The 23,181-nt window shown below is 44.9% G+C and overlaps 1 protein-coding gene across 1 annotated transcript in view; it reads left to right on the top strand.

Moving 5' to 3' along the window:
* The window catches only part of FREM3 (FRAS1 related extracellular matrix 3), a 229,581-nt gene that overhangs the window by 157,291 nt on the left and 49,109 nt on the right, over positions 1–23,181 (top strand). Inside the window, exons 10-15 of the mRNA XM_086962240.1 lie at positions 5,993–6,157; positions 6,688–6,870; positions 12,145–12,275; positions 16,524–16,682; positions 19,904–20,207; positions 22,744–22,875. Coding sequence (XP_086818366.1) covers positions 5,993–6,157; positions 6,688–6,870; positions 12,145–12,275; positions 16,524–16,682; positions 19,904–20,207; positions 22,744–22,875 — 1,074 coding nt within the window. The remainder of the gene's footprint in view (positions 1–5,992; positions 6,158–6,687; positions 6,871–12,144; positions 12,276–16,523; positions 16,683–19,903; positions 20,208–22,743; positions 22,876–23,181) is intronic.

Genomic DNA, 23,181 nt, shown 5'->3' with positions numbered 1-23,181 from the left:
AGCCAGAAATGTGTTTATGATTTATACAGTGCCTTTATAGGAGAAGAAGAAGGTGGCACAAAAGGGCACCCCTCACACCTTTGCCATTCGGAATGCTATGTATCAGTATTGTGAGACCACAATTGTGATCTTAAAAATTAATTGAATCGATACCGACTTATGACTTAGGGTAGTATCCCATTCGAAAATGGAAGATGTCTCATTTCCACTTTGTGAATGGTGGTAGGCAACCTCAAAGAGAGCTTGCATGCTCCCTCAATGTCAGCATATGAACATTTATTCAAAAAAACAGCTGTTCCGTTTTAAAGGGCAGGGGCTGCTTTTAAAATGATTGATCAGATGCATGGAGTATGAACGCGGGGATTGATGTCTGCTGTCTCTCTTGGCCTCCATCCCTGCATTCACGGTTGTCTATAGAAATTCACAAAATGCCTCCTGCCTCCTACCTATTAACCCCTTCGCTGCGGCGGCTATTCCGCCGCAGCGCTAAGGGGGCGGGGGGGGGTTGGGCGCGCAGAACGCCCATGCTGGTGACGGAACCGCTCCGTCACCAGCTGCAGTCGCGCTGTGCTCATGACGGAGCGGTTCCGTCACGACCCCGCCCGCTCAATGGAACGTTCAGCGCAGGTGCAGAATTCGCGCCGCGCAGGCGTGCCGAGCGGGCCGTGACAGAACCGCTCCGTCATCAGCACAGCGTGACTGCGGCTGATGACGGAGCGGTTCCGTCACCAGCAGGGGAGGGGTTAAAGAGGTCAGAAATTTTCCGACGTTTTACAATTGTTCATTTTCAGTCACCTCACACAATGAAGTGCAGGTCACAAACCAGATGATGTGTCCGAAATGATGTTCCTCTGGACCGTTTCTCATCTGACTTTGTGCAAGCAGGGGCTGTTTTTCCGTAGTGGGACACCTTCTTTGAACTTGGAATAACCAGCCCTGCGCATCCAGACAAGTATGTCCCGGTCTTTGCCCAAAAAACTGAATGATAATAGGCAGTTTCATATACTGTATCAGTGACATGAACGGCCTGTGAAGCTGCCCAGCTATTAAGCCTTGGGGCACTGGGTACATGTGGTACTTGGCACATGTGTCCGACCAACCATCCCTGAGCTATTGGTTCATCAACTCATACATATCTCTGCCCAAATACCCGCTTGTGCAGCCATGTATCTATCCATGCACCCCTTCATCACTTTTTCAATCTGTTTACATTTACATCTGCCTGTTTATTTTCCCATAGACTTGCCTGTCTGCAGGTAGGTCTGCTTGCTGATGTCTCTGAGTGACTGTTCATAGAACATATTCATAGTATTTATCTAGCTCACTGACTTCTACTACACCTATGTCTGAGCTTCAATGGGCTGGGCAGTAAAGACACCTGCCCAGTATAGAGCTACAAAACTGCAAAGCTCTTCTGGCCCTTTAACGCCTGCTCATTAGTCTCCACCGGACTATCCGGTCACTGCCTTGTGGTCTTTATTGTCGAAAAGGCCAATGGCATGAAAAATCTGCAAATAAAAGTGACTGGAATAATATAGAAAAGGGTTCAGTGATCCCAAAGATCAATCGGTTGGTGGGAAGGTCAACACCTCTATCGGGTAGGAGATAATCACGTGTTTAAATCTGTCCTGGTCAAATGAAACAGAAAGTGTGCACATCGGGTATTCCACATACAAGGTAGACCCTACCAGTCCAGTGGTAGGGTGCCTCCTGGTTGTAAAAAGACTGAGTCCAGAGACTAGGGCGAAGCAATATTCTAATGGGCACTCAAGAATGTAAGGGAAAAGGGACTCATGGCTCTGGTTATGTAGTAAAAGATGGCGATATGTTGTGTACGGGGGCCCATCACATCTCTGGTCACCAGTGCCACTGCACCTGCTTCAACATTAATAACTACGCCCCTGGGTCACATCCAGGGCCATGTGTACCGATATACTGTTCGCAAAAAGTATCCAAGTTGGCAAACCGACCTATGTACTGTTGTGTTAGTGTACCTAGTTCCCATTCACAGGGAGACGCAGATTGGACCGCTTAACTATGTAGGTCACAATTTGCACCCCTTGTCAATTGGCTACAACGCAGGAATGGTGGCCTGCAAGGGACAGTAGACCACCATCCCTGCATTTGCATTTCCAACAGAAACCCCTTTTTCTAAGTAGCTGTTGTTCCTTAAAGGAACTGGTGCTGCTTTAAAAACATTGAAGTGTTCCGTTTGGAAATACATCAGAGGAAACATGCAGTGGTCCCCTGCACAACTGGCTACTCTCCTTGAGGCTGCCACCATAATTCCCAGAGAGGAAGGGATTCCAGTGAGACCTCTTCCTATTTGTAAATCAGTTACCGCATTCTTTGCGGTGTAGGCAAATGTGCCATGGTTTGCATGCAGAATTTCTGGTTTGCAATGGGAATGGCGGCTGCAAGCCACTGATACATTGCATACTGAATTGTAATTTGGTAGGAACCCCCCCCCCTTTCATGCCCCTTCCAAATTGTAATGCGATGGTCGCAAAAGTAATTTTACGAGTCAGAAAAACCTTATAGACTTGTAAAATGGGTTTTGTATATTACATAAAGAAATGTTGCGATCGCAAACCTAGTAATTTGTCCCAGTCGTATTTCAAAAATCTGTTCAAATCGCACACTTGTTTCTTTCTCTGTAACAAATGGGTTTTGTGGTCAAAATTCTGGAATGAAGTAACACCGAGAGCCTATTTAGAGTTTCTCAGGTAATTCGCCAGAGAAGTATATTTTGGTAATCACAATACTTCATCCAGTATTTGTAGTATTACCGTAATCTTAGCTTTAAACAGGGAATAACAAGCAGAAACAGTTTGTTCTCCTGGTTATTTTTTATGGATGTTAGAGTTGCGGTGTTAGCCACAACGTTTTTGTGGTGATAACAGGCCTGGCTATTCTAAGTTATTTTGTGGTATTACCCTATTTTTAATACCACATGACTTTTACAATTCACACTATGTTCGCCACTGTCCAACCTTATACAAATGTTGATTGCGGGGGCTCCTTAGCGCAGAAAATGAGTGGAAGAATTAAACCTCACCTGGGAACAACTGTACATAAAGCCTCGTGCTCTCAAGCACTTACATTATTTTCAGCAAAACAAAGGAAAAACATTTGACAATGTCTTTTGTAACTTAACGTAAGTTGATCATTACACAACTGCCATGACATTACTGCATAGGCCTCCTACGGCCTACGGAAGTAAGTAGATTGTCAGCAAAGTTTTCCAGTCCATTAAAGGGATTGGGCTGTGTCTAATGGCTCCTACTTTTAGGCGGATAAAAGTAGTAGTGCAACATTAAGATAAAGTGATTTGTCCAGGGTCACATAATGTGATCAAGCGGGGAAGCCAGGATTTAAACTAGGAACTCCTCCATAGCAAACAATTTGGTCATTGGAACACAATGTAGCATGATCACAATTTTTGCATAACATGTCCCTGATTTCCCTTTAGAGCTTCCAAGGGTGTGTTACATTCTGGATGAACTCAGTTTCCTTTCTGATGTGTTGTTGATGTTGGAGGTGGAAATACATGCTGGTTCTTGTGCACGTATTCACCCCGATCTGTCACAGTGCATTCAAGGTTCTGCAATGATCCATGACCTGGACTGAAGCCTTGTTACCAAATGCAGCCCCCCATTAGCAGGATGAAAGAAGGGAATCGGACACCCATGCTACGCCTGCCAAAATGTGATGACACTTCTCCTTCCGCCTAATGCAGGCGCTAATGATGATATTATGATGTAGAGGAGCTCCCAGAGGTCAGGTCCAAACATGATCCATCGCAGGGTGTTTATTACTGAACTTCCCACAGCAGTAGAGAAGCACTTCTAATCAGGGCCAAGCGGTGTGTCGATGTCCACCGTTGAACGAGCACCTCGTCCGCGACCCTGGCTTCATGACTCGCCGGTCAATGCAGGCTCACTGTGGGTGAAGCAACCGAACATCAACTTGTCTTAGCACACGTCCATATGTCATTTCTAACAAGTGACACATTTACGAAGACCCAGGAGAAAATCAGATTTCATTTCTTATCATATTATTGGTCAAATGTGTATGGAATCACCTCTTCACCAACAAACTACATAACACATATCAAGTTCAAAGACATGATCACTGTGATAATGACTGATCTACTTATGACCTTACTGAAATCAACATGGACATCAATTATCAATCAATTATAGCCATGTCTGAACTGGGGTGGCAGAGTGGGCTAAAGAACGGTGATGGATTAAACCCAGATCTTTTGACTGGGTGTGAGTGTTTTGATTGGTTCAGATGCTCCGTCTATTACCACCCCCCTTTTGTACCGCTTTTGGCCGCCATAAGTGTGGCAGGGTATGCTCAGACATGAGTCCCTTGCTCACTTTGCCACTGGATTCAAGCAAGCCGGGCTGAAGACGGCTGGAATGCCAGAAACCGGTCCTCGGAAGCTTGTTTCCGGTCCAGGGAAGGCATGGCTTGGCAGTTCGGCCTGGACTGTTCCCATGAGGCACAGGGTCAGACTGATTTGCATATAGCCATGTCTGAACTGAGGTGGCAGAGTGGGCTAAAGAACGTGATGGATTAAACCCAGATCTCTTGACTGGGTGTGAGTGTCTGATTGATTCAGAAGCTCCGTCCATCACCAACCCCTTTTGTACCGCTTTTGGCCGCCATAAGTGTGGCAGGGTATGCTCAGACGTGAGTCCCTTGCTCACTTTGCCACTGGATTCAAGCAAGCCGGGCTGAAGACGGCTGGAATGCCAGAAACTGGTCCTCGGAAGCTTGTTTCTGGTCCAGGGAAGGCATGGCTTGGCAGTTCGGCCTGGACTGTTCCCATGAGGCACAGGGTCAGACTGAATTGCATATAGCCATGTCTGAACTGGGGTGGCAGAGTGGGCTAAAGAACGGTGATGGATTATACCCAGATCTTTTGACTGGGTGTGAGTGTTTTGATTGGTTCAGATGCTCTGTCCATTACCACCCCCCTTTTGTACCGCTTTTGGCCGCCATAAGTGTGGCAGGGTATGCTCAGACGTGAGTCCCTTGCTCACTTTGTCACTGGATTCAAGCAAGCCGGGCTGAAGACGGCTGGAATGCCAGAAACCGATCCTCTGAAGCTTGTTTCCGGTCCAGGGAAGGCATGGCTTGACAGTTCGGCCTGGACTGTCCCATGAGGCACAGGGTCAGACTGAATTGCATATAGCCATGTCTAAACTGGGGTGGCAGAGTGGGCTAAAGAACGGTGATGGATTAAACCCAGATCTTTTGACTTGGCCTCAGAGGTAGAAAATTCTGTGCCAGGAACACAGGGGCAGCTGGGGCTCAACTCTCTTTATTTTCTGTACATTTTTTATTACACTAATAGTGAATAAATAAAATATATTATTAATTAAAAGTGTAATAAAAACGGAGTATAATAAGCTGGAATATGCCCTTACGTGGAAGCGAGGTAAGTAAAAAATGCTTTTAAATGTATGTTGTGTGCCTACTTGTAGGGGAGAGTGTGTTTATGTATGAGTGAGTGTATATGTGTGAATTTGTGTGTGAAAGTGGAGATCAAAAGGCGTGTGATGTCACTTCCGCTACACCTGGCATTTCAGTGAATTGACGGCCATGGCTGACACCCCTGCCCCAGCCCTTGAAACCGCTGGGCTCAGGGATCATGATGGAAGCAAAAGGAACAGAAGGCAATCAGGATTACAAAAGCCCTGCTTAGTTTCTGTAGTGTCCACACGTTGCCCTTCCATTAGCACCTCTGCAGAAAATAGTGTACTTTTGAGGGGTGGCACGTGAAACACACCTTCAAGCCTGCCATATTCTCAGGGCTCAATGGAGTGTCAAGTGGCTTCTGCTATCCCTGGCATTTTGGTGTATCAACATCTATGTGAGGTAATCTTGAAATCCCCCCCCCCTCTCCCCCATATTTTGATGCTGCGATGATGGAAGTGTGAGATTGACGGCACTGCCTCCTTCCTATTCCTTGCAGGTGACAGTGAGAAGCCTTGCGTGGTGACACTTGGAGATGACTCGATCTATGAGGAGGAGGAGGAGCTCCGGCTAGTCCTCGGCACACCGAAAAGTGACTCTACCTTTGGTGCATCCATTGGGGAGCAAAACGAGACTCTGATCAAGATCAAGGATGAGGAAGACAGTAAGTTTTCTGACAGTAATGTCTGTGATAAGATTTTATGCACAATGTAATGAAATAATTTATTGAATAGTTAATAAAACATCACAATAAAATGTGTAATATATTTTTGATTAAAAGGAGAAAATGCATTTAACAAAATAATATAACTTTAAAATATTAAACAGCAGACCCCAGCCTGAAAGGTATATGGGAGGCTGTGTATTAAAACATTAATTTGCTGATTCAAATAAAAAATATCAGTTAAATACTGAAAAAAGCAACATACTCTCCCTCTTTAGTTCCCAGGCTCACACATTACATGCCACGTTGGGTGTATTACATTCTCCATCCAAAAGCCTCCTTTGAGATAGTGCATGTGGGTTATCCATGAAGAAATGTGTCCTGTTCCTGCCCTTTAGTTTGGGCTGAATGTGTGTAAGCACTTAACACTGTACGTGTGTGAGAGACACACCATGGTTTCTCCAGTGTGCATACCTGGCTTCATGTTGAACTTTGGCAAACGTTAACACGTCTTCTGCTCTCTCCCACAGAACCAATCATCAAATTCTCCGAGATCAAGTACAGCATCAAAGAGCCACAGGAGCCAGGAGAGATTGCTGTGGTGAAGATCCCCGTCCTGCGCCTCGGAGACAGCTCCAAAGTCTCCATCGTCAGGATTCACACCAAGGACGGATCTGCCACCTCCGGAGAGGATTACAACCCCATGTCTGAAGGTAAGCACCAGCACATTTCGCCAGTCCCTGCACGCAAAAAGAGACCCCTCAGCTCTCGTGAGATCTAGTTAATCCCTGTGAAAAGCTGAGCAACGAACAGGGTGTCACATCTTGTCTCAGCAGTCTTTGGCTGTCATTTCTTTGTGACTGTAACAGTAGGACTGATTGAAGTTGTGACCATGACTGTTGTAAGGGATATGGTTGAGCCCACCCCGGTTTTTAGAGACCTGATGAGAAAGCATGACAGTGATAGTGTGTTTGAGGGTCCACAATACAAACATTAAAAACATTTGGGGGGCACAAGGCCAGATAGGTGGTAATGGGCATCAGGTGTTTCTCCACGAGCCTGGAAGGATGGGGGCTGGTTTGGTTCCTGGTGGTCGGTTGTGTTACTGTGGGACAGTTTATCTCTGAGCTTGGGGGTACTGTGTTTGCATATCGTTATGGGTTTAAATGCCCTGCTACAGAGTTCCTTTTATATCAGCCCCAGCAGTTTTCAGGCAACAATATAAATGTCAAGATTTCTCTGGTGATTAATGTTACTGCTATAGAAGGATCATGGTTTTGTCTAGAGACAGTTTTGACTCATTTAAAGTAGCTGTTAGAAATGGGAGTCTTTAGTTGGCAGGTTGTTACCCTGTCCAAGTAGGGGCCCCTCTTCCTTGTCAGGATAAGGGAGGTACGCTTCTAAAATAACCTCTGCTCACCCACTTGGTAGCTTGGCACGAGCAGTCAAGCTTATCTCAAAGGCAATGTGTAAAGAATTTGCACATAGCACACTGTACTACAGTGAAAACACTACAAAAGGACACCTCACCAGTTTTAGAAAAATATCCAATATTTATCTGTTTAAAACAAGACCAAAATGATAAAAATCCAACATACAGTTATCAGGATACGAATAATAAAAGAATGGATTTTAAATATCGTTCCTGGAAGTCGCTAGGTCTCTCCGGGGCTGTCACAGCGTTGTGAACAAACAAATTCAATGGTTCAGACCGGCTGTGGCATCCAGGACCAGCTACGGTGTTGGGAAGACCCGCAAACAGTCCCTTTGGCAATGCATGGCATCAGGGACCTCGCAGTGAGCTCCACAATGCAGGGGTCTTTAGGCCCTTGAAGTCACACACGTTGCAAGTCGAACTCCGTGATGCTGAAGTCAGGAGCACTGGTGTCGGCAGGCATTGAGGCTGGGGTGTGAAGTGAAGCGCTGTGCCGTGCCCTCAGGTGGCGGTAAAGGCAGTGGCTCTGTGACGATCGCCAAGTGGCATCGGTGACACCAGGGCTGCAGTGTAAAGTGGGGCAGCGCTCGTTTTGGTGCTGGCAGGTCACGTTGCAAGCAGCGGCATCATTGTTGCTGAAGCGCTGTTGTAGGTAGACCCATGGCTGCAATGCGAGATGGGGCAATGCAGTTTGCGGGGCCCACAGGTCGCGGTGCTGACGTCAATGTGCCAAAACTGTGGGCTGGGATGGGGCAGTGCAATGTGTAACTTACAAGTAGTGCCCCCAAACCCCGGTGCAGGCAGCGGCATCGATGTCAGCTTGCAGCGGCATTGTTTGTGAGACCAGGGCAACAGCGTGAAAAGAGGCGGTGTTGAGTGCGGTGCTCATAGGTCGTGGTGTAATCAGATGCCCATTGGCGGCGCTGGACAGTGGCGGCGGTGACACCAGCATTGCGGTGGATAGTGCAGCAGTGCCCTCTGAGGTGCCTTAAGGTCATGGAGCAGGAAGTGTCGTTGTTGACAGCTCCAGGTTGTCTTTTCTCTCTGTTGCAGCTGAAACACACAGTTCCGGATGCAGGTACCCAGAGGAAGGCAAAGTCTTTGGTGTTCCTGAGACTTCTTGAACAGGGGGCAAGCTCTACCACAAGCCCTTGGAGGTACTCAGCAAAAGAAGTTGTAGAAAGTTCAGTCCTCTCTTTTTACTGCCCAAGATAGAAGCAGCCACTGCAGGCCAACACAGCAAAGAACACAACAAAGTTGTAGTCTCTACTCACAACTTCTCCAGCTCTTCTTCTTGTCAGGTTCCTTTATCCCAAAGAGTTCTTAAGTTTTGGGATCAGAGCTTCAATGTGTATACCACATTCTCCTTTGAAGTTGGCACAAACAAACTTCCTCCAGCATACGTAAACCAGTTCTTGCTGGCTCAGGCCAAGTTCACTACCTCCCCCTTGTGTGTCTAGTGTGAATGCACATCCCCAGCCCCTGTAACTTTCAACCCAGACGATAAATACACAAACAGGCAGAGGAACACAGGAAGGTTAAGCAAGAAAATGCCCACTTTCTAAAAGTGGCATTTTCAAACACACACTATAAAAAATGATATTTACAAAAAGATGTATTTTTAAATTCTGAATTTGAGAAGCCTAAACTCCATTTCTCTATCTTGTACCAATGGAAAGTTATGCTTGTAAATGGTACAGTGCAGCTCCAATGATAGCTTATGGGACATACAGCCTTTTAATAGTGAAACACGAAATACACAGTATTTCACTATCAGGACATGTAAAACACACCAGTACATGTCCTACCTTTCACATATACTGCACCCTTCCCATGGGGGTACCTTGGGCATACCTGAGGGGTACCTTACATGTAAGAAAAGGGAAAGTTAGGGCCTGACAATCGGGTGCACTTGCCAGGTCGATATGGCAATAAAAACTGTGCGCAGACACTACAGTGGTAAGTCTGAAACACTTTTGAGAGGCTACTTGTGTGGATGGCAAACCAGTGCTTCAAACCCACTTGTAGCAATTGATTTATAAGCCCTGGGCACAAACAGTGCACTCTACTAGGGACTTACTAGGAAATCAAATATCCCAATCATGGAAAACCAAACATATCACAATTTACAGTGGGAGCACTTGCACTTTAGCACTGAATAGCAGTGAAAAAGTGTGCAGAGGCACTAAACCAGCAAAATTGAAGTGGCATCCCATCAAAACCAGGAGGTCAGAAGGCAAAAAGGCAGGGAAACACCCCAAAAGATGGCAGATCTAACAGTAGCACAGAGGTTTACCATTCCTGCTTCAAAGAACAGGCACCATGCAGATCACAGAACTGTATTTTATGTGGATAGCTCTGTGGTTTACTGCTTTTGTCATAGAGAGCCTTTGTTACTTACAGTTCATAAGTTACAATTGTAGTATAGCACAATGAGTTATGAACAGCCATCAAAGAGCTGCATGCATACTGCATGATACAGGTTAGAAAGCTATGTATTTTTTTCAGTCTTTCATTATCCTAATGTTGTTTAAAAGGGTTTGTTGGGTAGAAATAAATTATTAGTAAAGTTAACACTAACCACTGTGTTATGTTTTGACTCCTGAGTTTGTGTTCTCCAGACCAACCACACTTAAAAACTGCCAACCTCTATGGATGACATTTGAGTCCTACACCTTGTAGTCACCTTTGTCTTATGTAACATGTTCTGTACACTGATTTCCATGTGTATGATTCAGTCTCTGTATGTGTATGAAATGTAAAGTACTCCAACACCCTACACTGGTATTAAAGTAACTATAAAAAAACATAAAATAAATGTGAGAGAGGGCCATGTAGAGATGAGGGGCACTGTTGGAGAGTGATAGTGAGTGAATCTGTGGAGGAGGAAATCATTGGGGGGGCATCCAAAAATATTGTTGCACCGGGGCCAACAGTGCTAAAGCCAGCCCTGCTGTGCCACTTACTGGGGTGGAGGATGCTAACATCCCTCAAAATGGCTTTTCATTCTGTTGTCAGATTCTTGGCTGTGGTCAACAGTGAATGTGTGCACTTATTTTATATTTAAATTCATGTTTCATACTTGACATTCTATTTTTTGTGTTCTCCATAGGAATGTCTGTGGGTATGACTAGGTATCCTGGTGCACTGTAAGGTCATTTACTATGCCTCAAAAGCCAATGCTATTGAATATATAATGAAAAATGTGTTGTAGAATGCACCATTTTTTTAATGTTTCCCTTTTTCCCCAAATCTTCTTGGAGAGAACCCCCACCCCTCCTCCCCCTCTCCTCGAAACTCTCCTTGCAGTGTTCAGGCTTAGGCTCACTCGCTGCACTTGCTGGCTATGCTTTGCACAGGGGCTGCTCTGACAAAATTTGCCAGGGCAGATTTTGATACCCAGTCCATCCCTGTGGGAGAAGGATGATAAAGGTATATTAAAGCATTAGAGGAAGACGGGTCGGATACCTTTTTGCTAAATGAATATTAGGTCCGGATCTGGCGGTTCCCAGCAAAATATTTTCTCTCTCCATCTCACAGGTATATGTGGTTCTTGTAATAAAAATTCAATGCCCCTATATGGTTAGTTGGAGCTTCAATCTCTTTTACAGGGTTTCCACCTCCTGAAGATTCCATAAACAGGCCTCAACCCCTAAAATAGTCCATCACTTTCCTAATGCCTGGGCTGTGTGCCTTCATCCCTGCTGTAAACTTTTCAGTTCAGGAAAAGTTCTAATCTGTTGATTTCTATTTCTTCACCACCCAGAGATATTAACTTCATCCAGCTGAAGTGCCTGCTGTCCTGTACTACCCCAACTGTGCCCCCAAAGATAGAAACCAGCCCAAAAAACAGTGTGCATTAGACAGAAAATATAATGAAACCCCTTTTGAATAACCGCAGTCTTCTATTAAAGTCTGTGTGATCCTTATGGAACGAATATGACGCTTTGCGCGGAGCTGTATTTGACCATGAAAATTAGAGTGGCCACTCAGTAGGCCGCTGGCATCTTACTGCTGCTCATGCTGGGTGTTTCTGTGCTTAGATCACAAGTCCAACTTTTAATTGACTCTGGACAGAGGCCCGCCATAGGAGGTACAGTGGTACAGCAATATTAGGTTTGCATTTAAAAGTACATGTGCACTTGTATAGAGGTGGGGCGCAAAACTCACTTAAAATAAAAAGTACGACTTTGCTTCAGAAATGGAAACAGTAGGACGAACAGAGGCACTTCCGGTGTTGCTAATGAGCCGTGAAACCTCTGTCTCCTCAATGCCACCCCCTTGCCGGCTCCCTGCAAAGCATCCACGTGAGGTAAGCAGCTGTCTCAGGATTGAAAAGGCAGCTTGCAAAAGGCCTTCTCGGCCACCGCAGCTCTCGGGGAATGCGGGCCCGTACCTGCAGCTGTCGCCTGCATTCACGTCCCATTGCAGGCGATGACTAACGAGCCCCAGTGCCGGGGCGTGAACGCCAGCTCGCGCTCCCGCTTCCGCCAGCGAACCAGTATGCGACGCTGGCCTTTTCATCTCAGCTATGCCTTTTGTTTTCAAACAGACATCGAGTTTAAAGAAGGAGAAACAGAGCATTTTGTGGAGGTCGAGGTGCTGTATGATGGCGAGAGAGAGATGAGAGAAGCCTTCACCGTCCACTTGAAGCCCGATGAGAACATGGTCGCTGAGACGCAGGTGAGTAATGTGGTTTTAGGCTTGTCACGTTTTAGCCACGAGTACCTTCAACCTTGAGCCAATAGGATAACTCATAATCGAACACATGGCCAATCAGAGCTGAGCAACCATGGACAAAACTTAAACGAGATCTAACGACATTACATGGAGAATATAATAAATAATTCCTTTGAAGGCCGAGTGTCCTGACACTGGCATCATTTTGGATAAACTTTGATTTTCTTTATTAATCCCGCTCTACTTTTTCATTTTAAGTAGGAATGTACAATCCTGGCGCTTAGTAAATTATACTCAAGCAAAACTCAGAATTTAAGGACATTCTGCCTCTAATAGGATTTGGCGCCTAATGCTGAAAAGTTCAGCTTTCATTGATAGTCAAGCACATCTAAAAATAATTTCCTATTCTTCTAAGCATGTAAGCATGTCCCTTAGTATAATATGTTGCTTAGTAAATTTAAATATAACGTCCATAAACTGGAAAAGTGGTGAAAGAAATCATGATTCCACTGCTCTTTGCACTTAAAGATGGAAAAAAACATAAGTTACTTATCTTGAATGATAGAATCTCTAGTGACAAAATAAGTTCATGGCTTTCTTTCAAATGCTCCAACATGACTTAAGCCAAACCCATAATTCCATTGCTGCCTTCAGCCCAGAGCAGCATTTTAGCCTGCTGCCAAGGGCTATACCAGTTGTTAATGTCCCCGAACCTGTGGCTCAGACCTATAACGAGGGAGAGGTTCTTTAGCAACTGGTATAGCCTGAGGCAGACAGGCTTTAAGGCTTTTAGAACATTGCACCCACTAAGGGTAGAATGTTCTAAATTAAAAAGGGGCAAACATAAAGACAAACATTGGAGTGTTGGAGCAGAAGGCTTATACCAGCCATTATAAACCCAGGGCCCCTCCATTGTCTTTAGTGGAGCTTTCAACATTCCAGTGCTCTAATATAGCCTTATAGCCCGCCGTAGCGGGATAAACCGGCTATTAACCACATCGCTGCTGCACATTTTCCCCTCCTGTGCTGAAGAATTCAGATTTCCCTCATTTCATGACGAGCTCAGCTCGTCATCAGCACAGCTCCACTGTGCCTCATGACGAGCTGAGCTCGTCATGAGCATGGAAAGGGTTAAAGGCCTGCTCCTTTAACAAGGGAATGGGACTTTAATAGCTGGTATAGTCCAGCTATGAAGGGCTATAAGGCTATTAGAACATTCTGCTACTAGAGGGCAGAATGTTCTAACAAATAAAACAAAGGCCTCTCGGAGCCTGAGGGGGCTTAAATCCCCTCGGGCTCCGAGAATCCTTTGTGAAAACAACATTGGAATGTTGCTTTGCAGGCCTTTACCGGCCAGTGACAGCTCGGAGCACTCCATTATAATCAATGGAGTGGTCCACATTCCAATGTTCTAATATAGGATCATAGCTGCCATATTGAGTTATTCTGGCCATTAAAGGCCTGCTGCAGTGTTAAAAGTCGAAGGCGAGGGCTTTTAAAAGGGAGCGTGCCTTTAATAACGGGTATAGCCCAGCTACAGCGGGCTATAAAGCTATTCGAAAATTCCACCCCATCAGGATAGAATCTTCTAATTCGTAACACAAAGGCCTCACGGAGCCCAAGGGGGCTGAAATCCCCTTGGCTCCGAAGCTTTTGTTCATAGATGTTGCTGTGAATGTTCCACAGCTAACAGCAGCATGCAGGGCCACAGCTGTTTGAACATTCACAGCAAGAGCTGCACAATTAATATATTTTCAAGCTGGAGGGGAAGAGAAACGCAGAGGCTGTATATTAGGACATTTAAATGTTGAGAGCAGCGGGCCTGTATGAGTGCATATAAGTCGCTCCTGCTCATTGTCTTCAATGTAGCTCTCAACATTCCAATGATCTAGTGTAGCCTCATAGCCCGCTGACAAGGGCTATACCAGTTACTAAAGACCTGGAGGGAAAGGGCCTATAACAACCGGTATAGTCTAGTCAATCAATCAATCAATCACAGCATTTATATAGCGCACTACTCACCCGGAGGGTCTCAAGGCGCTAGGGGGGGGGTCCGCTACTGCTCGAACAGCCAGGTCTTGAGCTGCTTCCTGAAGGCGAGGTGGTCCTGGGTCAGGCGGAGGTGGGTCGGGAGGGAGTTCCAGGTCTTGGTGGCCAGGTAGGAGAAGGACCTTCCTCCTGTGCTGGCTCTTCGGATGCGGGGGACGGCGGCGAGGGCGTGGCCGGTCGATCGAAGTTGGATTGTGGGAGCGTAGAAGTTGAGGCGGCTGTTGAGGTATCCTGGGCCTTGGTTGTGAAGGGCCTTGTGTGCGTGGGTGAGGAGACGGAAGGTGATTCTCTTGTTGACCGGGATAGTCAGAAGGGCCATAAGACTATCAGAACATTCCACCCACTAAGGGTAGACTGTTCTAAATTAAAAAGAGAGAAACATGAAGACAAGCATTGGAATGTTGGAGCTCCGGCTTATACCAGCCATTATGAGCCCAGACCTACTGCATTGTCTTTAATTGAGCTCTCAACAATCCAATGTTTTAACAATACTTAGAAAATTGGAATGTTGGGAGCTCTATTGAAGACAATGGAGTGCTCCCTGCTTCTACGGGCCGGTAAAGGCCAGCAGAGCAACATTCCAATGTTTTACAAAAGCCTCTCAGAGCTCGGGGGGATTTAAACCCCCTCGAGCTTCGAGAAGAATTTGTTTTATTTGTTAGAATATTCTGCCACTAGGGGCAGAATGTTCTAATAGCCTTATAACCCTTCATAGCAGAGCTATACCGGCTATTAAAGTCCCACTCCCTTGTTAAAGTCCCTCGCCTGCGGGAGCAGGCCTTTAATAGCCGGTATAGCCCGCTACGGCGGGCTACTAGGCTATATAACAGATTCTTGCTGCACAAAATGACCTTAATTGGGGAGGTAATGAATAATTTAGTTGTGTGTTGTAATTGTACCTCTGTCTCTGGTTTCTCTGTGGGGTCAGTTCGCTGCATTCTGCTTATGGGAGTCTACCACTTTGGTGAAGTGTCCATAAATCTACTACCTAGGCTCTCATTATGAGGTGTAACTCTCGGTGAAATAATATAAATCACAGTTATGAGTGTTTGTGTACCTGGAATAATCAGGTCTGAAATCTCAGGAATTGATCATTCTGGGCCCAAAATTACCTGGCCTCTCAGGGAGGCTACAGGAGCGGGGGCAAGCAGTATTCCACAGGCCTGCTCACTGCCTGCTGCAGTCTGTGGCTCCGGTGGAGCAGTTAACGTTCTTCCAAGACACATCACAACTATGCCTGTCACCATTGCCACCTCACTCCATTAAGCATCCCAAACAGCAGTCATGCTGACATTTCACGCCTACTCAGAGAAGGTGGAAAATGTTTGTGTTTTTTTCACTGAAATGTTGAAAAACTTCTTTCAAGAGCAATTGATAAACCTAGGTGTTAGCAGTTGTTCCACAATTCAAGGCACTCATAATGGCCAGAGTTTGCAGCAGAAATACCGACCGCTAAATTTAATTCTGGCATTCTGTTATCTCTGCTGCAAATTCTGGCCTCAGAGTTCTTCCAGTTTGTTCCTGACAAGGAATTAAGATTGTGCCCTTAGGTATTCAATTTACATTGAACCCATATATACAGATGCCATATAAATCAGTAAGATATATATCTTCAACTGTAACCTGTGCGAAATAAGACTCTTAGCTAAATCTGTAAAGCTGACATGTAATTCTGTGCTCCAGTTTGTCAGAACCAGGATATGCCTTGTGTGCTTACAGGGAAAGATATCTCTCGAAGATTATGATAAAGGCTTGGACCCTGTTGCATAAAAAAAACAAAATATTGCATATTTTTATATGATGTTTGCAGAATTATTACTAATTTTAAAAGATTCATTAAGCAGAGTTAATATTTTATTTAATGTCGGCATCAGGTATGAAATATTTATTGCTGTGTTTTTAACATTATATGAATTGCCCACAAAGTGATGCCTTATGAGGATCACAAACTAGATTTTGCAGCTTTTGTGACTCTTTTCCCTTATTTCTGAAACTCCAAACACATGCTCAAATAAATCACAAATGAAGCATGTTTTCATAAATTCTGAGGCTGATCACAGTAGGTCTACAAGAGATAGGAGTGGTCTTAGAACCTCCATCAATCTTTGTTTTATGTTCTTCATGAAATTGGGCCAAACAAGTTTGCTTTTGGATCTTTTCGTGAGTCTACAGAGTCTGAGTTTCCTATTTCCTCTCCTTTAGATGAATAAAGCGATAGTATATATCGAAGAAATGGACAGCGTTGCCGACGTGACCTTCCCAGCTGTTCCCCAGGTGGTGTCTCTGCTTTCGTACGATGACACATCTAAAGCAAAGGAGAACCCTCATCCTTCCACGGGCTATCCTGTCGTGTGTGTAACGGTGAGTCATTCTTCTGTCATATACTGTTGGGAGAGAGGGCACACCCTTCTTTCATCCAAAAAGTAACGAAAATGCATGGGGTTCACAGTGACAATGATGGAGCAATGATCCCTACAGAAGGTAGAGACAATGCTTCCGGCCACGTAACACATGAATAAGACAATGTAGGTGTCCTGCTCCCAATAAGCTGCCACCCTTTTTCATTTGCTCCACCAGTGTGCCTAATATTTCTAACCAAAACCCCTTTCTTCCCTCATTTAATGCCTCTTTTACCACTGAAGGAAATACATGCCCCGTGATTTTTTCATTTATTACCTTTTTCGAACTAGCTAATTCATTGCCTTCACCGAAGTTGAGGAATCCCTCTATAACCAGGGGTCACTGAACTCAAATGTACATGTCATCTGTGTGGCAACAGGGACTGTCCTTGACTTGGCTCTATGGTCACTAATTAGCCTATGCAACAGTAACCATTCAATGGATACAGCCATTTCCTTTATAGGGATTATACTACTGAATATCTACACCAACAATATCGTGGTACAATATTATCGAGGGGCAAAATATCAAAAGGTAAGTGCCTACAGGGAAGTATAGATTTACTATTAACTCCACGTATACGTACCTTGAAGACTTATGAACCACATAGGTACTTATATGTAGAGTTAGGTAGAGAAAATCTAGACTTACCTGTTAATATCTTATTTTTGACATTCTGTCTTCAATATTGTTTCCCATCGATATTGGGGTTTTGATATTCAGGGGTCACACTCCATATAGGGTTCAAAATGTATATTAACCAAAAACATCCCTTTAAGTCTGAATGGACCATATGGTGCTGGGATATATTTACACCCGCTTTTTATAGAATATCTCAATTGAATGCTGGAGCTCAGATGTCTCTGCTGCTTTAAAATATCAGAGGCATATGTGTTATGACAACATGTAGCCCCTTCAATCAGACACTGCATTCCCACTGCTTCTCGGAAAGGAATGGCTTTTGGACTCAAGTGCTCTGTGTATGAAACAGGAGCAGGAGCCTCTTAAGCTCGGCAGACAACTACAGCTGCATGAAATTGAAAGAGCAGATTCCAGCTTCGCTCTCTCTCTCTCTCATTTCTCTTTTTGTCTCTCTTTCAGCTTTATTTGCCTCTAAGATTGTTCTCCTGTTTCCCAATCATGCTTAGCAGTTCCTTCACCACATCAAAGACTGGGTGGCATATCATCAAGAACGGCGATAATGGGCTTGATAATATGCCTTGTAGAATTCCAATAGAAGCCCATATTCACACCAGAACATGGACTTCTATTGGAATTCTCAAGGGCAGATTATGAAAGCCCATTATCGTCGCTTTAGAGGCAGTTTTCTGCTGCCAAAGCGGCGATAATTTTTAACGCCGTTCTTGATAATATGCCCCCAGGTGCTCAGTTCTGGGAACAGTGTGGTAGCATGGCCAGAACCACTTCATGGTACACATTACCAGCCTGGCCCCTCCGTAGGGCGAGATAAAGCACCCACCTTTACACCAGTATGTGGGGCCAATTTACAAGTGACAGGACAAAAACGTCCCTTTTTTGTGCCTGAATCACAAGACATCCTTGCACTCTGGACATTTCGAGATGAATTTGAAATCTTTGGTATTTTTTACCACCCCCATTCTCCCCCACCCTATTGACATAAAGCATAACTGAGAAGTACGTGGACCTCAGCGGGGCTCTGAGCTGCAAACATTTTAACGATTCATGGGACATCTCAGCATAGTGCTGCAGTTTTATTTGGATTCCTGCCCAGGAGAATGCACTGACATGTAGTGTATTTTATATGGATTATAAACATGTGTGGCCTTTTCCCAACTCGAGTTAACTAGGGTGAAGTGTTAGCACACTTTGCATTCTGCTGAATCTAGCTTCATAGCTAGCATGTATAAAATCATTGCTTTCGTTGTGCTTGCAAAAGCACCGCTGATGTTGTGCACACTCAAACACAACCTCATTTTTGTTTGCTCTAAAAAGTCTATCACTGATAAATTCGGTTGTACCAATAAAATATTCAGTTTAAAAAAAATAGAAATGAAACAAGTATTGGCAAAGATAATAGGTTTCACTTATGGGCGAGCTAATGCCTTTGGCAACTGGGTGGGGGTGATATCTAAAACGGATAGGCTCATCCTGACTTAGCATCAATAGGAACAAAGCTGAATTTCTACTGCTGGGCACCAAAAACAACCCACGCAAAAACTATACCTGTACTCTATTAAAGATCGACCTCGCACATGTCACTCATCTATCGCAGGTCACAACGCTCAGCCTATTGTGATTCCAGGCAAAACATGGAATGCCAAATAAACCCAGTAACCCAAAGCTGCCATTTGCACATTAAACGTCAACACACTAATATCATTCTGCAGCTCAATAGAAGTAACTACAATAGGAGTAACCATAGGGCAATACATTATGGGCGATAATTGGGCAAATGACTGCCTCTCAAAAACATAAGAGATGACGAGAGTGGTGACAGAAATCCGAAAATTCACCCTGAACATCTCTAATTCCCAAGCCACACTATCTAAAAACCAAATCTGCACACTATTTAAAAAATCTAATTTAATTTACCCCAAAATGATAGAATTAGCTGGAACAAAAATCTTCCACTTTAGTCCAATGCTTTATGTCCTAATCTTCCAGTAAACCAAACATTAACAAAGATTGTCCTTCTAGAGGTCTTCCAGCAACCTTTCCAAACTGTAATTAACAAAAGCACCAAAACTCTTGGATTCATTTGGTGTTAATGCTATACATTTGATGGAAAGAACCAAACTGTGTGTGCCAGTAAGGGCATAGACTTGCACAGCATCCACCATAACTTAATTAAAAAGCATATTTAAAGGCAGAATTTAAAACATAAGGTTGCTTTGTGTTTTTGTTTCATTTATTGAATTTAATTTAATCAGAAGTTAAAGAGCTCTTGATGAAGAAATATCTGCCTCAGTCTTTCTTCCCCACTTTACTCCCGGACAATTTGACGCTGCTCTGTGCCCTAGATGCTAGGTTCTTGAGAATGTTGGACATTCTAAATATATGTACCTGTCGATATGCTGATTATTTGTGTTTCCATGTACTCGTCCTTCTGCATAATCTGTAAAGAGCTCTGATATCCTCTGTGGCCATGTTCGCGCTATATAAAACTTTCAAAATAAATAATTGTCCCTGCCCCCTTTCAGGCCTGTAACCCCAAATATTCAGACTATGACAAAACGGGCTCCATCTGTGCTGCAGAGAACATCAACGACACACTGTCCCAATACCGCTGGCTGATCAGTGCTCCAAGCGGTAGCGACGGCGTCACCAGCCCTATGAGAGAAGTGGACTCCAACACCTTCTTTACCAACACAAAGTCCATCACCCTGGACTCCATCTACTTCCACGCTGGATCCCGCGTGCAGTGCGCAGCCCGCGCAGTCAACGCCAATGGCGATGCAGGTCTGGAGCTTCACAGTCCAATCATGACAGTCAGCCGAGAGGAAGGTGAGATACCTTTTTAATACGTACTTTCCATGCTTCACAACGTTATTATCACCCACGCGGGGAGGGGTGGGGACAAAGTAGTCATTTATCAATAATTGAAAAACTTAACCACATCGCTGCGGCGGCTATTCCGCCGCAGCGCTAAGGGGGCGGGGCGAGTGCATGCTGGTGACGGAACCGCTCCGTCACCAGCCGCGGTTGTGCTGTGCTCATGACGGAGCGGTTCCGTCATGGCCCCGCCCTCTCAATAGAACGCGCCGCGCAGGCGCGAAATCCACACCGCGCAGCCGTGTCGGGCGGGCCATGACGGAACCGCTACGTCATCAGCACAGCGCCACCGCGGCTGATGACGGAGCGGTTCCGTCATCAGCATCGAACCGGTTAAGAGTCAGATTGTTATTGTTATTGTTAGTTTAGATTTGTAACGCGCTCAATCACCTACAGGCCTCTAAGCGCATTGGAAATAGATGTTGTTACAATAACTTAGCTTCACTCCTCCGAGAGACACCACTACAGGCCTACATTGCGGTCAGGGCTCTTCTGAACAGCAATGTTTTCAGGGATTTCCTGAAACGTAGGAGATTCACCTCCCTGCGTAGCCCCTCAGGCAGCTTGTTCCATAGCTGAGGGGCCAAAACGGAGAAGGCTCTCCCTCCCTTGGTCACTAATTTATAACGGGGGCAAACCAGTAGCTGAGAGTCCGATGATCTGATGATCAGCATCGAACCGGTTAAGAGTCAGATGTAGTAAAGATCAGCTCAAAATTTATTTACTGTTTTTTTGCTCAAAGCTTCGTAGAGAGGAGTTAATTTTTAACGTAACTGTTGCAGTGTAAACAGACCATTCGTAAGGTTTCAGAGAAATGTTTTTCATATGTATATTAACCCCTCCCCTGCTGATGACGGAACCGCTCCGTCATCAGCTGCGGTGGCGCTGTGCTGATGACGGAGCGGTTCCGTCATGGCCCGCCCGACGCTCCTGCGCGGCGCGAATTCCGCACCTGCGCTGAGCTTTCTATTGAGCGGGCGGGGCCATGACGGAACCGCTCCGTCATAAGCACAGCGCAACTGACACTGGTGACGGAGCGGTTCCGTCACCAGCATGCGCCCGCCGCTCTTCCGCCTGCCCCCTTAGCACTGCGGCGGAATAGCCGCCGCAGTGAAGGGGTTAATAAGCAGGATTCTTCAGTGAATCTTTGCAAATAGCTACAAACAGAGGGATGGAAGCGAGTGGGATCCCCGTCCCTACATTTACATTTGCAAATTACTATGATCGATTCTTTTCCTCAACGGCGAGTGGCTGCAACCAGAATAAAATACATGGCATGATGCAAACGGATCTCAGGGGAACAGGGACTGCTTCTGCCTCCCCCATCCCCTCCCCCCAATGCATAGAGCACGTTCCCTAAGTGGAAGTGGTACCTCAGTGACAGCTTTTGCTTCGCTAACGGATGCGACCACCATTGGGGTGTCTGAATAACATCAGCTGTTTGCTACCTTCATAGCAGTTTCAAGCCATTGGTACATATTGTTGCACGTCACAAACAATGAAGTGACACTCCTTTTACAACCACTTTCTAGACAGTGTGATATACAACAGTAAATTCAGCGCTTGCAAAACTATTTTTTGCATCAGTACCTTAGTACTAGCTCTGCCTGCACCAGCACTAGTTTGGTATCAAGAGGAAATGTTTTGTACCAACATTACTTCTCTTAATAATAAATAAGCTACCAATGCATTGAGTTTAAGGAAATAAGACCAGGTGACATAAATCATAGGTGTTCACGAGTGCAGGTTCCCTGATAGATTTTCAGGATAAACTCAGACAATGTAAAGGGGATCCATACATATTTATTGTATGTACATTAATGTCATATGGATATCTTGAAAATGTGCCATGGAGCCTTACCTTCTGACCCTCCTAGTGACATGCTAAATATATATGCCTATACACTCAACAGGCCTCATTACAAATCACTCTTTAAGTCCAATGAGACAGGTAACAAGAATTCCTAATTTTTAAGGGTAACTTTGCTCCTAGAGTTATATGCACTCTCAGTAACTCTGATGGGCAGGTGGAGCAGAGTTGTTACCGGGCTTCACTATGGAAGCTTCATAATAACGCCCCTGGTCCCAACCCGGAAATGGAGGCCTCTTTACGGGAATAGCCAGAGTCCCAAAGTCATCATAATGACCAGAGCAGTGGTGGTGCTTTTCATCCTTAAGCCTGATAGTTGTACCTACAGAGGAAGATCAAATGTGCAAAACAAAGAACAAGCCAAAACGTTAATATATTGTAATAGTGTATAATTCATTAACCAGAGGCAGCTAGAGCAACAAACAGCTTCCTGGGGTGTGTGATATTCTATAGAAGTGCCAGTTCATTCATTTAGCAGCAGCATCTTTGGAAGTCTACTAGATTCACAGGCCCTAAATCTTGCTGTGGGAGCATGTGTTTTTTCCCCAGCTTTAACTCTGTGAATAGTGTTGGTCATGGCAATGTATAAAACCTCTAACAGCCATTCTCTTCCCCAAGGACTCTGCCAGCCACGTATCCCGGGAACTGTGGGAGCCGAGCCCTTCTCAGCCAAAATTCGCTACACTGGTCCTGAAGACCCTGATTTTCCCAACCTGATAAAGCTGACAGTGACGATGCCTCACATGGATGGTAAGTCGTGTGTTCTCAATGGTTAAACAAGAACAAAGCCGGACAATGGACTCAACATGGAAAGCTTGATATGCACATATCGATGTTTGGTAGCATGAAATAAAGCAAGGGCAACAGTGTTTTGCAGTTTAATGTACAAATAGGTCCCCAAAAACCATGTATCTCTCAAACATAATTACAAGTTCACAATAGTTTGTTTGATAGGCTTTATTCGATAACATTTTTTATCATAAAAGCATTTTACAGAATAAAAAAAAGTTACACAATAGACCTGTGTATGATCTGAAATTAGAACATCAAATTGAA

Source organism: Lissotriton vulgaris, chromosome 3_1 (genome assembly GCF_964263255.1).
Source record: "Lissotriton vulgaris chromosome 3_1, aLisVul1.2, whole genome shotgun sequence".
NCBI lineage: Eukaryota > Metazoa > Chordata > Amphibia > Caudata > Salamandridae > Lissotriton > Lissotriton vulgaris.
The sequence above is the reverse complement of the archived record's forward strand: the minus strand, read 5'-3'. Positions and strand labels throughout refer to the sequence as shown.